This window comes from Aphanomyces invadans (assembly GCF_000520115.1).
Source record: "Aphanomyces invadans strain NJM9701 unplaced genomic scaffold supercont1.2, whole genome shotgun sequence".
NCBI lineage: Eukaryota > Oomycota > Saprolegniomycetes > Saprolegniales > Verrucalvaceae > Aphanomyces > Aphanomyces invadans.
Window position 1 is genome coordinate 2178860 of NW_008580147.1, and position 14223 is coordinate 2193082.

Genomic DNA, 14223 nt, shown 5'->3' on the forward strand with positions numbered 1-14223 from the left:
GGGTACAACCGATTGACGTGACGTACCCATTAAGACCAGTTTTTACCACGACGGGCGAGACACCCCCCTCGCCAAGAATTGCAAAATGACTGTCGTCAGTAGTTTGAAAAAAATGTTTCTGCAGACGTGTCGGCGAGTGGATTGGTTCAATTATGCGAGATCGCGTGCGGCGGGGATGACGACAGTTCTTGACGACTCTTGTATTTCGGCAACGATACACGAAAGTACCGTCCTGCACCGGCCTCTGGCACCGTTTCTCGAAGTCGCGGTGGACCACTCGCGGGTTGTGATGAGACTTTCGCAGATGCTTCCGACGCGCTGCATGGGGATAGGGCCATCGAATTAGTGCCTGTTTGCTACATTTGTTCGAAACAAAACATGAGCACTAAAGTGATGAAATGGTACTATTGTGGTATTTTCTCGAACATGACCCATTAGTCGCTACAAGGATTGGGCACATGGGCTCGAGAAGGCGGCGACGATGGGGTGGCGTCAGCCGTTCAATCAGGACGGATCCCTCGGGATGCAATGGCGTAGACTTCTAGAGCAGCCTAGTATGCGTGTACAACAGCCCATGACGAAAGGCAACTGAGAAGTTAAGTTAGATCGATTAATTTAGGGTCGCATCATGGGTGTCCTGCAATCGAACATCCACTTACGACGAGATAATGAATGAGTCACTGTCGACAAAATGTTTGCCATCCATGGACATGATCCGCAAGAAATAGTCGGCTTCGGGAGAGGCCAAACCCGGTGGCACGCGCATGTACACGAACAGACCATTGTTCTCGACATGGTCTGCCACCATCATGTACGCCCCGCTTCGTTGAACGAGCAGAATGCGCACTTCAGACACACCGGCCATGGACGGGTTCCACTGAATCACGGCAGGGAGTCCTTGCCTCCACACAGATTCCTTCAACGGCGCGCGAATGTGAACAAGTTGCGGCTTGGCGGACGTCATGGACGGTGAGCTGTTTGCGCGAGTCAATGACGGCGACGATGTCGATGGAACGTCGTTGTTCGAGTCTTCGGCGGGGTCGTCTAAAGATGGGGAGTCGAGGTATGCGAATGCGTCCATTTCTGTCGCCACGGTCGGGTAATGTCTATCCGTGCGGAACTTGGTCGAGGCCGTCATGGTCGACGAGTCGACAATCACGTCACACTTGAACATGTCGGCAGTCGCGCGAAAATTTGAAAATGAGGCAATTCGAGACAATCGCATTCGTTTCGTTTGGGACACCACGAAAGCCAGGGAATGCGATTGTGGTTGCTCGAAGATTCTCGTGATTCGATTGGTTAAAATCTTCCAAGACGCATTTGATTGGCCAATATGGCAAATCCAACCAAACATCCAGGAGGTGCGACATCCGAGAGACGCGACGACGAGCAGCGGCTCTTTTCAACGCGTTCGGGGGTGCGTGCCACGGCAAAACTTGCTCGCACACGCTTACAAAGAGACCAAACTTGGACGCGTTCGCATCGCGGCGGATAACGCTGCCTTGTGGGCCGGGCCACACGAACACGAGTGGAACATGGATGCACATTGTGCACAAGCCACAAGCGCTTTCGCAACTTCAAGAAAGCCCCCGATTGGATGACTCCTTCCGTCTCGTGGATTTGATTGGCTCATACAGGTACACGTGAGATACTAAACGGTCGGAAGTCCCGCCGGCGATCCAACTGGAGGAAGCGGCGGATGGGTCGCCGCGTTGGCAACGCTCGATCTTGGAAGGGAGTGTGTGGGCGTCATGGAAGGGCCACCCATCATCGAAACGATGCGGGGTTGGTGTTTAGAATCGTGTTGGCGAGAATGGTGCCAAAGTGAGGCATGCATTCGAGGTCGCACGAGGGTCCATCGCACCGCCTGCCCCCCTCCCCCCGGTCCGTGTAAGTCCTTCTTCACCATCCCCACGCACGCCTTGCCAACGCGGACCATCGCAAAGGAAGTCTCCCGGGACTAGCGCAACGACCTGCATGCCGTTACGCCAACCCCCCGCACATCATTCCGTCACGGGCGAAAGATCTCTCTTGAGCGGGGTTTGCTTCGCTGCGTCGAGAAGTTGTTGCCAAAAACGAGACGAGGCTTTTTAAGTTGCTGTTGCAACTGCAAACAGCGCAAGGATACCAAAGTTGCACACAAGCCGTGTCCTGACGCTTGTGGCACATGTCACTCGAATTCGGCGCAGTACTAAAGGGTTTCCAGCAGCTCAGATTCACAGGCAGATTCATGTACAACGTGTCGACATGTTGTGGGTGGACCAACAGCACCAAGTGAGTTGCCATCGGCCATCTGAGCAAAACTTGATTATGGTGGCTTTCGTCTTGGCTACTGCTGGGTTCCATGGCAACGACGCCCAAGTTGAACTTCATCGACAACGCGAACAGCAATCGCTTCGCGTGGGCGAGATGGACATCAGCAGCGCACATGCATGTGGATAGCAGGGGCAGGGCTCTTCAAACCCCGCGACTCGGGTGCATGCACTTGCGACGAATTGGGTTGTCGCTACTTGAGTACGGAAGCAATACCTACAACCAACGAAGTAAACGAAGTAGAGCATGGTCATGTCTCGTTTTGTGAATGGGTCGCACCACCAACTTAGACCACTTGCACAATTGCTATGGATGTTGCGTGCGATGTTCCATCGGCGAGCGAGATTGACGGGGGAAGTGGAGTGTATGCACGGTAGAATACTAGAATGTTGCAGAGTTACGGGATGTACGCCGAGCTAGTTGCTGGCAGGCAAAGTTCGGCGATAGAACAACCCATTGTTCTGAACGACCCGACGCGCTTGTTCGACCTGGCGATTGCGGAAGAAATTAGCATTCGATGAGGCGTGCGCCCCCGCCTTGGATTTCGCATTCGACTCCGCAAAGCCTTCCAAATCGACATTGTGTCTCTCCACAACCTTCGAATCAGCGCGCTTGTGGGCGTCGCTTTCACGGCCTTGGCTTGCTCCGTTGAGCGCGTCCACCTTACTCAGTGCATCCGCCGATTGTTTGGCGGCGTTAAACCCTGACGGAGGGGTGGGGTCGTCAATGTACCCGCCGCAGTTGCCGCAGCCAACACCACATCCCGCGCCCCGCACTCAAAATCATCCAGACGACGACCAAAGAATACAGCGCCTTTGGCAACTTGGTTGGCATCGTACATTTGGATTGCGTTCTTTTTCGCGATGGCGTCGTCAAAGCCGCGGTCATTTGCAGCGGCACTCGCATGGTTTTTCATCAACACGACGTCTTCCTGCAGTCCGATATTTCCAGCACTCGAGTCCTCGTGGTTGTCGAAGTGGTTGGCAGCCGCGGATTCCGTATTTGCCTTGTCCGCCGCAACCGCTTGTGCCTTGACAAAGTAGACGGTCCCTGGTGGTCCCACTGGAAACCCGACGAAACCCGAGTCAATAGGAGCAGCGGTCACAGCCAGCAACGCCATGCTGTAGATACCAAACAAGATAGTGAGGTGCATGATAGACTCGAAAATTGCTAGAATAACGCTGTTTGGGCGATTCATATTCATGTACTACGCTAAACGACTCGCATAGACTTGCGGCAGTGGCTCGTTTTTCCGTGTCAAGTTTCTGTCCCGACATAGTGGTGGCTCATCTGCTACCACGAGCTCGCAACCCGGTACAGTTAGCGGGGGCTTACGTGTCCATGCGCACGTAGGAATATCTCAACAAATGGAGCATCCTTCTCGTGTGGTTGTCTTGTTGCTGCGAGTGCATTTCAACTCGCGCACATCGACGAAACGGTTTCCGCATCAAATAGTGTTGAAATTTCACAGCAATTTCAACACGGCATCGTATCCGGACAATCCGCATCGTCGAACAAGAGAACACTCACTGCGAGGAAATGCAAGGCACTGCCATGGTAAGCGTGGCATCGATCGCTACCCCTTGAAGAGGACGACGTGATGACTGCATGATAGCACCAGCGTCAGCAACCGCAGGTTCCCATTACCCTGAGAGGGTCGTCTGAACTCGTGACGGAGTTCTTTGGCTTTTGCATCAACAAGTACGTGATCGTTCCATCCCATGTGAGTTGAACGTGCCCCAGCATCCTGTATCAACGAGGCATTTACCCCCCGGAAACATTTACTCGAGTCCCCAAGTACGGTCTTGCAATGGTCGTCACAGCCGACGAGAAACTCAGCGCATATCTCAAGAGCGTCCTCGAACAACTGGCTGGTACTCCTTCTCGGTGAAGGCCATTGACAAGTGTGACTTGGCAATAGGATGGCTCGTAGAGAGTCAAGTGCAGAAAACCGTCTTGGTGGTCACCAACGCAAACACGGACGAAGTTCTCGAGCGATGGATGTTTGACATCCATGCGGACTCGCCGCACCCTACTTCCCACAGGTACATGCGTCTGTGCCGCATACCGTTCTCTCATGCCTTCCATCAGCGTCCAACCTGTGGATATCAAACCTGTCAAAGACATCGTGAACGAAATCCAAGCGATCATGCGCCAGATCACAGCGAGTGTGTCCTTCCTGCCATTGCACAACGACCCGTGCACATTCGACCTGCTCGTGTACACAGACAAGGACGTGCATGTGCCTCAAACATGGGAGGAATCGGATCCGCGACTAGTCGAGAACTCCGTCGAAGTCCGGCTGCGCTCGTTCACCACCAAGGTATTCTCTCCCACGCGCACCACTTCATTCGACATGGGACTCATAAGAGGGCAGGTGCACAAAGTGGACGCCATGGTCGCGTACAAAGACCCGGACACGACCATCTAGCTCATTGGGCTCGGGCCATGTCATTGGATGGATCCATCATATGCCATTTTTCTGAGGGTGCCGACCTCAATGCAAAGAGTAGCGTTAGAGTATGCTGTGCTTATGTGGTTTTATCCTTTGCAAACTTTGTCGCAAGTTTTCCAATCTCGGCCTTGAACGTGGCTTCATCGAAATGGCCTTCCTCGTCAAAGAACCTCCCAACGTACAGCTTCTCCTCGACGTGCTTGCTTGAATTCACCAAGGACTCGATGCCAACCGTGTAATACTCCTGGAATTTCGGGAACTGCGCGCGTACGACGCATTTTTCGTTGTCCTAAGGTAGTAGTAGATTAGAAGATTGTTGTGAATCGATGACGCATGATATGCCACGACTTGCCTTCAGACTGAAGCGCAGAATGATGTCCTTCTCCACCCACCACATGAAGCTTGTTAAGAGGCCATTGCAAACGAAGAAACTACTCGGGCAGTCAGAAATGTGAGAAAACAACATGTTGAAGAATTCGGTGGCGAGCACATACATGGCAGCACAAGCGATGACGATGTAGCGACTTTCAGGAAACGGAACGCCGCTGAAATGCGTTCCTGCCGACACGGTAATGGCAAACGCCATCAGCAGCAGTTTTAGGTTGTCCACTTTGTAGTTGATCGTGACGGAGTTCTTTTGCTCCTCGCGAAAGAACTCGACAACCTTGTCGTCGAGAAGGTACTTGACTGCCGTGGAGTCCCCCGTGTCGATCTTCGTATATTCTGTCGCAGACGTATCAGAGCGACATGATTGAATGGAGCGGTACCTTTCTCCTCTTCCTCCTCGACGTCGTCGTCGTCGTCCTTCTTCTTCTTGGAAAACCACCCGCCCATGATGCGACCGACGAAAAATGCACTTTCAAAAATGCCACGCGGCACCAATCCTCTTGCATTTTATACCCCGTTATCGTATTCCAGAGGTTGACATGTCGGCGATGGAACAGGACAGAGAGTGGTGACATGAGAAGCTGAGGCGCTCGCGCTAGATGGGACGGTGCAAAGCTGTGTTTGTCCTGCTATGGAACCTTGGTATTCGATCGCATCGTCCCCCACGACTCGCCGACAATTCAAAACTCCTTAGCATGACCTACCTAGCTAGACGACACACGGTAGGCGTGGTCTCCTTGCACAAGCCTTGCGTGGGATTCGGCATCACATTTGGAATGAACGATAAGGGATGGGACCGCCGCCCGTGATTTCCTTCTTTGTGGCCGCGGACGGAAGCTGGTGTCTGCTTGGACTGTTCCTACACCCGCAGTATGTGTAATGCACCGTCTGATCCAGCAGCTCGAGCGATGCACACTTGTCGTGTGTCAATGGTGTCTAGGCCGGTGCCGCTCGTTTTGCGAATTGCCGCGATGTTGGCTGCCGCATTCTGTCTTGTTGATGCCGCCAGGACGTACGCCGGTTTGTCGTCGACGTATGGTGGTCCTGACGGCGTCAACGCCACCTCTGGCAACTGTGCTCCCATGCATCCCTTGCCCAACGCGACTCTGTATCACGTCGCCATGAACGACAAACAGTACAACAGCGGATTGCACTGCGGTCGTTGCGTCCAAATTGAGTGCAAGGACCCGCGATGTACGTCCAATCGAACGGTTCTTGCGCAGGTGACGGATCGGTGCCCCGAGTGCAAGTTTGGCGACTTGGACTTGACGCTGCCGCTCTTTAACGAGCTCACAGGGCACTTCACAGACAAGTACAAGATCGAGTGGCAGTTTGTGGACTGCCCAACGAATGGTGGGATCGTCGTGTGTGCGAAGGAAGGAAGCTCCAAGTTTTGGCTGTACGTCCAGCCAATGAACACGGTGTCGGGGGTGAAGGAAATGAAGGTGAACGGCGGCGCCGCGCCACCGTTTCTCCCGTGCTTCTACTTCATGACGACCAAACTCGGCGTCGAACTCGAAGAGACCGAAGTGGAAATGACGTCGTGGGCTGGCGAAACCATCAAGACCAAAGTTGCCCTCAAGGCAGCGGCATGCACCCAAATTACCCAACAGTTTACAAGAGGGCTTCCGCCGCTGGATCCCCCCGGGCCCACATCAGGCACAATATCATTCCATGCCTCGATGTTATCGCTGGCGGTGACGCTCATTCGTCTGGCGCGTCTCGAATGAAAGACAAAGCGGACGGCCAGCTGCAAGCTGAGCTCCGTCGAGGCAACATTGAACCCAAGACCTGCCGCTGTTTTCAATGACCGCTTTCAAACGTAAGATATGGCGTCCTACTCACGCCATGGCCATCATTGAAATGCCCCCCCGCGCAGGTCACCGCGTGTAAGCATACGTCTCAAGCCCGAGACCGAGGGAGTTGAGACCCTCGAGCACTTGGGACTTGGTTTGTACGAGGTTGTCGAAGAGGTCGTCGACTTGGGGGTGCTGGTTCGAGACGGCCGTGGGCATGACCATCCGCAACGACGCGCGCTGCATCTTCTTGAGGCCCAGACGCTTGGCTTCGCGGCGCTGATCACGAGTCGAAACGGGTGTGATGTTGAACTCTCTCTTGACCAAGTCCGTCATATACGACGTCGTGCACATGTCGAGGCAGGTAAAGCCTTGGTAATTCTTCAAACTGGCTTGAGTACGTGCCGGCATGCAAGATGCGATGGCACTACCTCGAGAGCAAACACGCGCACGGTCGAATGCTGCGTCACGACTTCGGCATGCTTGACGAGAATCACGGCAAGGCTGTGCCACTGGCGTCGCACTGCCCAGTGCACGGCCGTGTCTCCCTTAGTACATTGCATGAGACCGATCGAGTTGGTCATGCCATGGCTACTTACGTGCACGTCTTGGTGGGTTAAGCAAGCTCCGTGGTCCAGCAACATTTTGCAAATCCCGGTATGCCCCGCACGCGCGGCCTCGATCAGCGCCGTCGTCTTGCTGTGAATCTGCATGGTGAGGACATGGAGACGTGATGCATGTGCCCACCGAACTCCCTTTCTGCCATGAGGGTTCTCACCGTGTCAATGGCGTCTACTTCGGCCCCCAGTTTCAATAAGTACTCGACCACAGCTCCTTGACTACGCCTACATCACGACGTCGCAATTACTTTGCCTCACGTGACTTTAAGATCGCACCATGCTGCTGTATGGAGCAACGTTCGCCGCCCTTGTCCTGGCGCCTTATTGTGCAAGTTGAGCAGCCTGTCACAGTTTGAATGAGTTGCCATGGTGCATCCAGGCAGGTGTGGGGGCAGCAGAACGTCAACGGTACTGACTTGGCCGTCGACTCGACGAGAAAGAACTTTTGAACTACGTCCAACTCGCCTTGAGCGGTTGCTCGCCATATGTCGCCGGTGTATTTCATGAGAAATTTGCGAGCGTCGGCTCGCAGGCTCTTTTCTGCCTCGGTGTCATCCGCGCCTTCGTCCACAGCCTCCCGAGCCCTTCGCATGTCGTCCAGCCGGACGCGTTCCGCTTCCGTTTTCGCTCTACGCGCGGCGCCGTGTCAGGCTCTGGATGGTCGAGAATCCAATGTTCTGACGTACTTGTACGTGATCGATCGGTTGCGACGAGATCCCGAGTGGTCCTAAAGCGACCATGAACACGAGTTGACGGCGGTGTCAGGCACCGTACAGCGGATGGCGTGCCGCCAGAACCGTGGAGGGCTTCCTTTCGCTCGACGTGGTCCACGGGTGCGCTTCCTTGGTTTTGCAGTCCTTCCAAGTGCTTCACTGTTGCCAGGCGTTGTTCCAGCAGTCGCTGGGATCGCTTGGCTCTCAATTTGCTCGTGGTCGGCGTTGCCTGCGCCCCGTCGGATGTGTCGACGTCGACGTTGCCAAAGAGCGATTGTGCAAACTGTTCGCCCTCGCCGTCCGTCGGCATTGTCGTGGCATTTCCATCAAATCTGTCGTACTTTTCATCGTGCCGCCCATCGTCGGCCACGACTGCTTGCTGCATTTGCTCGGCAAGAATGTGCTGCAGATCGACCATCTCGATAGCAGTCGCCCGCGCCGCGACGGATTGCATCAGCGTATTCCTGCGCTGGTCGTCATGGATCAGTGACGTCGGGGTCGCGTTGGTTCCGCTGCTGATTTGTGACATCTCTTGGGCAATGGCGGCCGTCGTCTGCAGCTTGGTTCTGTTCATGTTGATGCGCGCGTCGGCTTCCAAGCGCTCGCGCGACGTGACTTCTGACTCCACACGTTGTACGAGGCGGTCGTATTGAGACACCGCATCGCTCACCATGCGAAGGCCGTCCTCCACCCGCCACATGTCGCCATCCATGCGGCGATACGCTTTTCGGATCTACGTGACGATGGACAAGAGCTTGAAAGAGAGCGAATCGGGAGGTACCAAGATGACATTGGAGCGCACGTCGTTGGACATGGTTTCGATTCGAGAGTTATGGAAGATGATGGGTCCGTTGACCTCCGGGGCCACAACCGCGTCGTTCCAACTCTGCTGGCTCAAGTTGTTCAAGCCACTGAGGATGCGCGCGCACTCTTCGATGATCACAGTCTTGCCGTTGCACACGCGAATGTCGTCGGGGCCCTACCAGTGCCACGCCAAACGCCCCATTGAGAACTCACGTGCTGCCTGTCGAACGCACCATCGACTTGCTCAACTGAATTTTGATCTGCGCCTTCTCGTACGCGTTGCACGCATGGAGAACCTCTTGGACGAGCGTGACAGCGCCGATCCCGAGCTTGTCGCGAGGCTCACCGAGGCCACATTCCAGTGCCTTGTCCAAGGCAACACACAGCTACGCGTGGGAAATGGGAATGAACATAGTCATTCCATGCAGCGTCATCAACCTCATCATAGTGCTCTTTTGTCCACTTGGAGCTATCTCGCTCCTTTAGGAAGGCTCGCTCAAGCTCCGACTTGGTCGCTTGGAGCTGCGCTACTTCCATCGACATAGGTTGAAAGGTCGCATGGGAATGAAAAAACCTCTGTAACGTTATATGTTGCTGCGACGGCTAAAAACCTCTGTAATGTTATCTGTTGCTGCGACGGCTGTATTGGTATTTCAATGCGGTTGACTTTCGGATTTGCAATCTTGCCGAGAAACGGATGTCTAGCGCGGTCGTGATTGTTGGCGCAGGCGTCGTTGGCCTCACCACGGCGCTCCAACTCATACAGGACGGCATCTTGCCATCTCAGATCACCATCGTTGCGAAGGACGGCCCTGACAAGACAACGTCATTCGTTGCTGGCGCCCTCTGGGAATGGTAAGGTGCACCCACTTTCACATCCCCTCTCACGGCAACAACGCAAAACACAGTCCTCCCTATCGTATGGAAGCGAGTCCAAGCGTGCTGAAGTGGTGCGAAGCTACGTTTCGCAAATACGTGCAGCTCATGCGGTATGACATGCGAACCAAGTCTCCTGGGAATGCAATTGTATCGTGCGTAGAGACTATCCTGAGAGCGGCATGCACATTGTTCCAAACATCACCGTGAGTCAGCATCCAATCAAGACGAACATCGCTGCCAAAGCGATGGCTCCTTCCTATCGAGAAAGCTCCGATCTTACGTCTCCCGCAATGTTGCAGTGGCTTCAAGCCCACGGAGCGTCCGAGCTCCGTTCATTTCACCATTTGCAGCACTATGACGCTGTCGTTGCTGACATGGGGGTCTACCTCAACTGGCTAAAGGATCAATTGGCAGCGCGCCGCGTCCATATTAACATTCAAAACGTCGTCGATCTCCGCGAGTTGGCGACGCCAGGGACAGTCGTCGTCAACTGCACGGGGCTCTTCAAAGACGATCCTGCCATGTTTCCATGCAAGGGACAAGTCGTGATGGTTCACGCTCCTTGGATCCGTTCTGCAATTTGCGACGAAGATTCAGGCGCGTACATGATTCCACGACCAAACGGGAACCTCATCTGCGGCGGCACTGCCGAGAACAATGTGTGGAACACGGATGTTCTGGAGGAAGTCACGAAACGCATTCTACGGACATGTGCCCTCGTCGTGCCAAGTGTTGCCCGAGCCAAGATGGTTGCTGCGCGTGCAGGGCTGCGGCCTGAGCGGAAGGGTGGAGTTCGCATCGAAGTTGAGACTACTCCGTCTGGAGGTCATCTCGTTCATCATTACGGTAGTCTGCTTGAGCAAATTCATGGTCCGTGTTGTACGAGTGACCGTGGTTGATGCGTGTAGGACATGGTGGGTCTGGGTTTTGCCTGGCGTGGGGAACGGCCGTCGAGGCATCAGCTCTCGTCCGTCAATGTCTCGCGCATCGAAGCAAGTTGTGATAATCTTCGGTAGACGTAACCCCTAACATGCTGAAGGAGCGGGTGCGCGTCGCAGGAAGGCTGCACTTCCTCCGAGGTTGCATCGGTTGAATCTTCGAGAGATTTGGAAGCTTGCAATGTGATTCGTCCACGAAATGAGAATTTTAATTGGTCAAAATACTTTGATTTTAGCGAATCATGTGTGATCAAGATAGTTTTGTAACCAATCAAAAGCGTGCATTTTTTACCCCAATGTTAAGAACACGTGGCATCGAAGCATTTTAGGCGAGTTGCCAAGTTCATTTCGGTTTCCACAGCGCATCGAGAGAACAGCAAGATGAAGCTTCCCGCTGTGTCGTTTCTGATGGCGATTGCCGCTGTCTTCGTGCACATGCCGGCCGTGGTGGAGAGTAACCTGGCGGGTGTCGACTTCGGCGGCGAGTTCTTCAAGATCGCGCTCGTAAAGCCAGGCAAACAGTTTGAGATTGTTACCAATGTGCACAGCAAGCGAAAGACCGAGACGATCGTGTCATTCAATGGCGAAGAACGCCTTTTTGGAGCTGACGCCATGAACATTGAAGTCCGTCGACCACAAATGGCCTACTCTCAGATCCGCCGCCTGCTTGGGACGACCGTGACGCATCCTGTCGTCGAATCCATGGTAAAGTCCGAGTACTTTCCATACACATTGACGCACAACGACACTCGCGGGTCCGTCGCCCTCAAGCACGACGACCAGTTCACATTCCACGCCGAAGAACTTGTTGCAATGGTTTTCACCCATGCAAAGACCATCACAAACGAGTTTGCAGAGAGCCCAGTGAGGGACTGGGTAGTGACTGTGCCAAGCTACTTTGTCGAAGCCCAGCGCCAAGCTGTGATCGACGCTGCGGAAATCGCTGGCATTCGTGTGTTGTCGTTGATTGACGAAAACACGGCCGCCGCTCTCCAACATGCGTTGGCGATCGAAACCCCTCAAGCTGGAAAGCCGACGCGCGTGCTCTTGTACAACATGGGATCCACGTCGCTTCAAGTGTCGCTGGTCGAGTACTCGAGCCGCATTGTGCCTGACGGGTTCAAGAAGAACAAAACGGTTATTGACTTCGAAGTTCTCGGTAAAGCTTGGGACGACACCCTTGGCGGGTCGCAATTTGACCTCCGCCTCGCAGACAAGTTTGCCGACGAGTTTAACACAAAGCTCAAGAAGGGTGACGACGTGCGTCAAGTTCCACGCGCGATGGCCAAGCTTCGTGCTGCGGCCCGCAAGACCAAGATTGTGCTGAGCGCAAACGAAGAGATCCCTGTTGTCGTGCCGAGTTTGCATGCCGATTTGGACTTCAAGAGCAGTGCCAAACGCGGCGAGTTTGAAGCGTTGTGTGCCGACTTGTTTGGTCGTGCGTTGGGCCCCGTTGAGGCTGTGCTGAAAAAGACTGGGCTGGCCAAGACCGACCTTGACGCGATTGAAATCATTGGCGGTGGCGTACGCATTCCCAAAATCCAGTCGGTGCTCAAAACATACTTTGAGCGGGACTTAGGTCTCCATTTGAACGGCGATGAAGCGATGGCTCTCGGCGCGGCCCTCCACGGCGCCAACTTGAGCACGGCATTCCGCGTGCGCCACATCGGCATGACTGACGTTGCATCGTTCCCCATCGGTGTCCGTCTTGTCGATTTGCACCACGAGCACGCTCCATCGACGAATGAAGACGCCGAGGAAAAGCACTGGGTCAAGCGCGCGTCCTTGTTTGGCGAATATCAACGTCTCAACGTCAAGAAGTCTGTCGCGTTTGCGCACTCGACCGATGTGAGCTGCACATTTCGATATGACCAGCCGTCGGGTCTCCCGGCTGGCACGTCGGCATTGATCTCTCGCTACAACATCACAGGGATCGAAGCTTTTGCGACCAAGCACGCTGACAAGCAGTTGGGCGAACCCAAGGTGACCCTCACGTTCTCGTTGGACGCCAGCGGGTTGGCCAGCATCGTCAAGGCGGAAGCTACGTTGGAAGAAGAAGTCGAGGTCGTGGAGAAGAAGAAGATTAAGAAGGACAAGAAGGAAGCGAAGAAGGACGAAAAGAATGACGACAAGAAGGATGCTGAGGCGGACGACGCCGACGACAAGAAGGACGACAAGGAAGCGGCTAAGGACGCTGACGAGGACGAATATGAAGAAGTCAAGACCATGCAAAAGAAGGTCCACCGAGCGACGTTGACTGTCGTGCGCGCCGACGACATTCACCGCGCCGACGCTGGCATGTCGATCTTGCCCATGAGCGTTCGCACCAAGCAGGAATCGATTGCCCTTTTGAGCGAACTCGACAAGGCCGACAACATCCGCAAAACGAATGCGGAAGCCAAGAACCGCCTCGAATCGTTTGTGTACGAAGCCCGCGAGTACTTGAGTCAGCATGAAGACGTGTTGACGGCGGTGAGCACCCCTGAGCAACGTGAGAAGCTGTCGTCGGAAGTCGACTCAACGGAGGAATGGTTGTACGACGATGGCGACAACTTGGACGCGAAGGCGTACAACGAACGCTTCACTCCCCTGCGCGCTCAGTTGGATGCGTTGGAGTTCCGTGTGAGTGAAGTGACGGCGCTGCCCGAAGCGATCAACAAAGCCGAACAATATGTGATCTCGACAAAGGATTTGATGGAGCAATGGGTGACGGAGAAGCCGCAAGTGACGGACGCGGAGCGCGCCGACATTGTCGCCAAAGTTGATGAATTGGCGACGTGGGTTCAGGAGGAAAAGGTCAAGCAGGATGCAGTCGCGAAACACGAAATGCCCGTGCTGACGTCGGGTCAAGTCCTCAAGAAGATCTCCTCGGTCAAGAAATTGGTGACTGCGCTGAGCAAGAAGCCCAAGCCAGTCGAAAAGAAGAAGGACGATGAGAAGAAAAAGGCCAAGGACAATTCGTCCACGGCAACGGAAGGCGAAGCCACCAACCTTGATGACGTGGCTGCGGAAGGAAAGAAAGATGCCGACACCGACGTCAAGAAGGACGACGGCGCGGCCACAGATGACGTCCAGACTGCTTCGGATGACAAGAAGAAAGATGAGCTGTAGCGAACAACAACGTAAAATATACTCTTCCTCCTCGTTCCAGAAACATTGAGTACTTTCGTGAAGAGGGAGAGCGATGCATTCCAATGGACAGTCGGGTGCATTATTTGGCCATTAGAGTGATTTTGCTATCACAAAATTCACTGTGAAAAGTCGAGAAAGTTCTAAGGCAAAATTCACTGTGAGAAATGATTTTGCAAAGTCAAAATT

At 54.2% G+C, this 14223-nt stretch overlaps 9 protein-coding genes across 11 annotated transcripts in view; 4 read left to right on the top strand and 5 right to left on the bottom strand.

Moving 5' to 3' along the window:
* Nucleotides 1-559: 559 nt before the first annotated feature.
* On the bottom strand, nucleotides 560-1240 carry H310_01486 (hypothetical protein). The gene has a single exon (XM_008864598.1). The coding sequence runs from the start codon at nucleotides 1223-1225 to the stop codon at nucleotides 656-658; it is 570 nt and encodes a 189-aa protein (XP_008862820.1). The 5' UTR covers nucleotides 1226-1240; the 3' UTR covers nucleotides 560-655.
* Nucleotides 1241-2729: 1489 nt separating this feature from the next.
* H310_01487 (hypothetical protein) lies at nucleotides 2730-3466 on the bottom strand (the record flags this gene model as incomplete). The annotated part of the gene is made up of 2 exons (XM_008864599.1): nucleotides 2730-3016; nucleotides 3046-3466. The coding sequence occupies 2 exons, from the start codon at nucleotides 3464-3466 to the stop codon at nucleotides 2730-2732; spliced, it is 708 nt and encodes a 235-aa protein (XP_008862821.1).
* Nucleotides 3467-3817: 351 nt separating this feature from the next.
* Nucleotides 3818-5112, top strand: H310_01488. 2 transcript variants are annotated; one of them, XM_008864600.1, is made up of 6 exons: nucleotides 3818-3870; nucleotides 3929-4014; nucleotides 4057-4187; nucleotides 4235-4358; nucleotides 4405-4636; nucleotides 4691-5112. In XM_008864600.1, exons 1-6 carry the CDS (start codon nucleotides 3853-3855, stop codon nucleotides 4742-4744), a joined length of 645 nt encoding a protein of 214 aa, XP_008862822.1. In that variant the 5' UTR covers nucleotides 3818-3852; the 3' UTR covers nucleotides 4745-5112. The 2 variants fall into 2 exon arrangements, with proteins under 2 accessions (XP_008862822.1, XP_008862823.1); XM_008864601.1 differs by having other exon boundaries at nucleotides 3929-4187.
* H310_01489 (hypothetical protein) lies at nucleotides 4824-5623 on the bottom strand. The gene is made up of 4 exons (XM_008864602.1): nucleotides 5536-5623; nucleotides 5263-5491; nucleotides 5121-5199; nucleotides 4824-5057 (listed from the first exon to the last, which is right to left on the bottom strand). The coding sequence occupies exons 1-4, from the start codon at nucleotides 5600-5602 to the stop codon at nucleotides 4845-4847; spliced, it is 588 nt and encodes a 195-aa protein (XP_008862824.1). The 5' UTR covers nucleotides 5603-5623; the 3' UTR covers nucleotides 4824-4844.
* Nucleotides 5624-6126: 503 nt separating this feature from the next.
* H310_01490 (hypothetical protein) lies at nucleotides 6127-6885 on the top strand (the record flags this gene model as incomplete). The annotated part of the gene is made up of 1 exon (XM_008864603.1): nucleotides 6127-6885. One exon carries the CDS (start codon nucleotides 6127-6129, stop codon nucleotides 6883-6885), a length of 759 nt encoding a protein of 252 aa, XP_008862825.1.
* Nucleotides 6886-6938: 53 nt separating this feature from the next.
* On the bottom strand, nucleotides 6939-9653 carry H310_01491 (hypothetical protein). Its single transcript, XM_008864604.1, has 11 exons — nucleotides 9527-9653; nucleotides 9322-9474; nucleotides 9066-9263; nucleotides 8346-9017; nucleotides 8258-8298; nucleotides 7988-8200; nucleotides 7848-7913; nucleotides 7730-7796; nucleotides 7551-7658; nucleotides 7383-7499; nucleotides 6939-7332 (listed from the first exon to the last, which is right to left on the bottom strand). Exons 1-11 carry the CDS (start codon nucleotides 9629-9631, stop codon nucleotides 7036-7038), a joined length of 2037 nt encoding a protein of 678 aa, XP_008862826.1. The 5' UTR covers nucleotides 9632-9653; the 3' UTR covers nucleotides 6939-7035.
* A 105-nt stretch (nucleotides 9654-9758) lies between these two features.
* Nucleotides 9759-11142, top strand: H310_01492. Of its 2 annotated transcripts, XM_008864605.1 has the most exons (4): nucleotides 9759-9943; nucleotides 9997-10077; nucleotides 10128-10813; nucleotides 10876-11142. In XM_008864605.1, exons 1-4 carry the CDS (start codon nucleotides 9786-9788, stop codon nucleotides 10968-10970), a joined length of 1020 nt encoding a protein of 339 aa, XP_008862827.1. In that variant the 5' UTR covers nucleotides 9759-9785; the 3' UTR covers nucleotides 10971-11142. The 2 variants fall into 2 exon arrangements, with proteins under 2 accessions (XP_008862827.1, XP_008862828.1); XM_008864606.1 differs by having other exon boundaries at nucleotides 10128-11142.
* Nucleotides 11143-11186: 44 nt separating this feature from the next.
* On the top strand, nucleotides 11187-14059 carry H310_01493 (hypothetical protein). Its single transcript, XM_008864607.1, has one exon. It carries the CDS (start codon nucleotides 11287-11289, stop codon nucleotides 14014-14016), a length of 2730 nt encoding a protein of 909 aa, XP_008862829.1. The 5' UTR covers nucleotides 11187-11286; the 3' UTR covers nucleotides 14017-14059.
* A 94-nt stretch (nucleotides 14060-14153) lies between these two features.
* H310_01494 (hypothetical protein) overlaps nucleotides 14154-14223 on the bottom strand; it is a gene marked incomplete at both ends in the record, with an annotated part of 1369 nt that continues 1299 nt past the window's right edge. The window contains one exon of the mRNA XM_008864608.1: nucleotides 14154-14177. Within this exon, the coding sequence (XP_008862830.1) occupies nucleotides 14154-14177 (24 nt within the window). The remainder of the gene's footprint in view (nucleotides 14178-14223) is intronic.

Excerpts from the sequence above, each read along its gene's own strand:
- H310_01486 (XM_008864598.1), bottom strand. The coding sequence starts at position 1,225 with ATGCGATTGTCTCGAATTGCCTCATTTTCAAATTTTCGCGCGACTGCC.
- H310_01488 (XM_008864600.1), top strand. Across the intron at positions 4,188-4,234 it reads CGTCCTCGAACAACTGGCTG|GATGGCTCGTAGAGAGTCAA; the intron begins GTACTCCTTCTC and ends ACTTGGCAATAG. Across the intron at positions 4,359-4,404 it reads CCGCACCCTACTTCCCACAG|CGTCCAACCTGTGGATATCA; the intron begins GTACATGCGTCT and ends GCCTTCCATCAG.
- H310_01489 (XM_008864602.1), bottom strand. The coding sequence starts at position 5,602 with ATGGGCGGGTGGTTTTCCAAGAAGAAGAAGGACGACGACGACGACGTC. Across the intron at positions 5,492-5,535 it reads CGAGGAGGAAGAGGAGAAAG|AATATACGAAGATCGACACG; the intron begins GTACCGCTCCAT and ends CGTCTGCGACAG. Across the intron at positions 5,200-5,262 it reads GTCATCGCTTGTGCTGCCAT|TTTCTTCGTTTGCAATGGCC; the intron begins GTATGTGCTCGC and ends CTGCCCGAGTAG.
- H310_01491 (XM_008864604.1), bottom strand. The coding sequence starts at position 9,631 with ATGTCGATGGAAGTAGCGCAGCTCCAAGCGACCAAGTCGGAGCTTGAG. Across the intron at positions 8,201-8,257 it reads AACCGATCGATCACGTACAA|AGCGAAAACGGAAGCGGAAC; the intron begins GTACGTCAGAAC and ends CGCCGCGCGTAG. Across the intron at positions 7,797-7,847 it reads TTGCTCCATACAGCAGCATG|GCGTAGTCAAGGAGCTGTGG; the intron begins GTGCGATCTTAA and ends GTCGTGATGTAG.
- H310_01492 (XM_008864605.1), top strand. The coding sequence starts at position 9,786 with ATGTCTAGCGCGGTCGTGATTGTTGGCGCAGGCGTCGTTGGCCTCACC. Across the intron at positions 9,944-9,996 it reads GCTGGCGCCCTCTGGGAATG|TCCTCCCTATCGTATGGAAG; the intron begins GTAAGGTGCACC and ends CGCAAAACACAG. Across the intron at positions 10,814-10,875 it reads TCATCTCGTTCATCATTACG|GACATGGTGGGTCTGGGTTT; the intron begins GTAGTCTGCTTG and ends TGATGCGTGTAG.
- H310_01493 (XM_008864607.1), top strand. The coding sequence starts at position 11,287 with ATGAAGCTTCCCGCTGTGTCGTTTCTGATGGCGATTGCCGCTGTCTTC.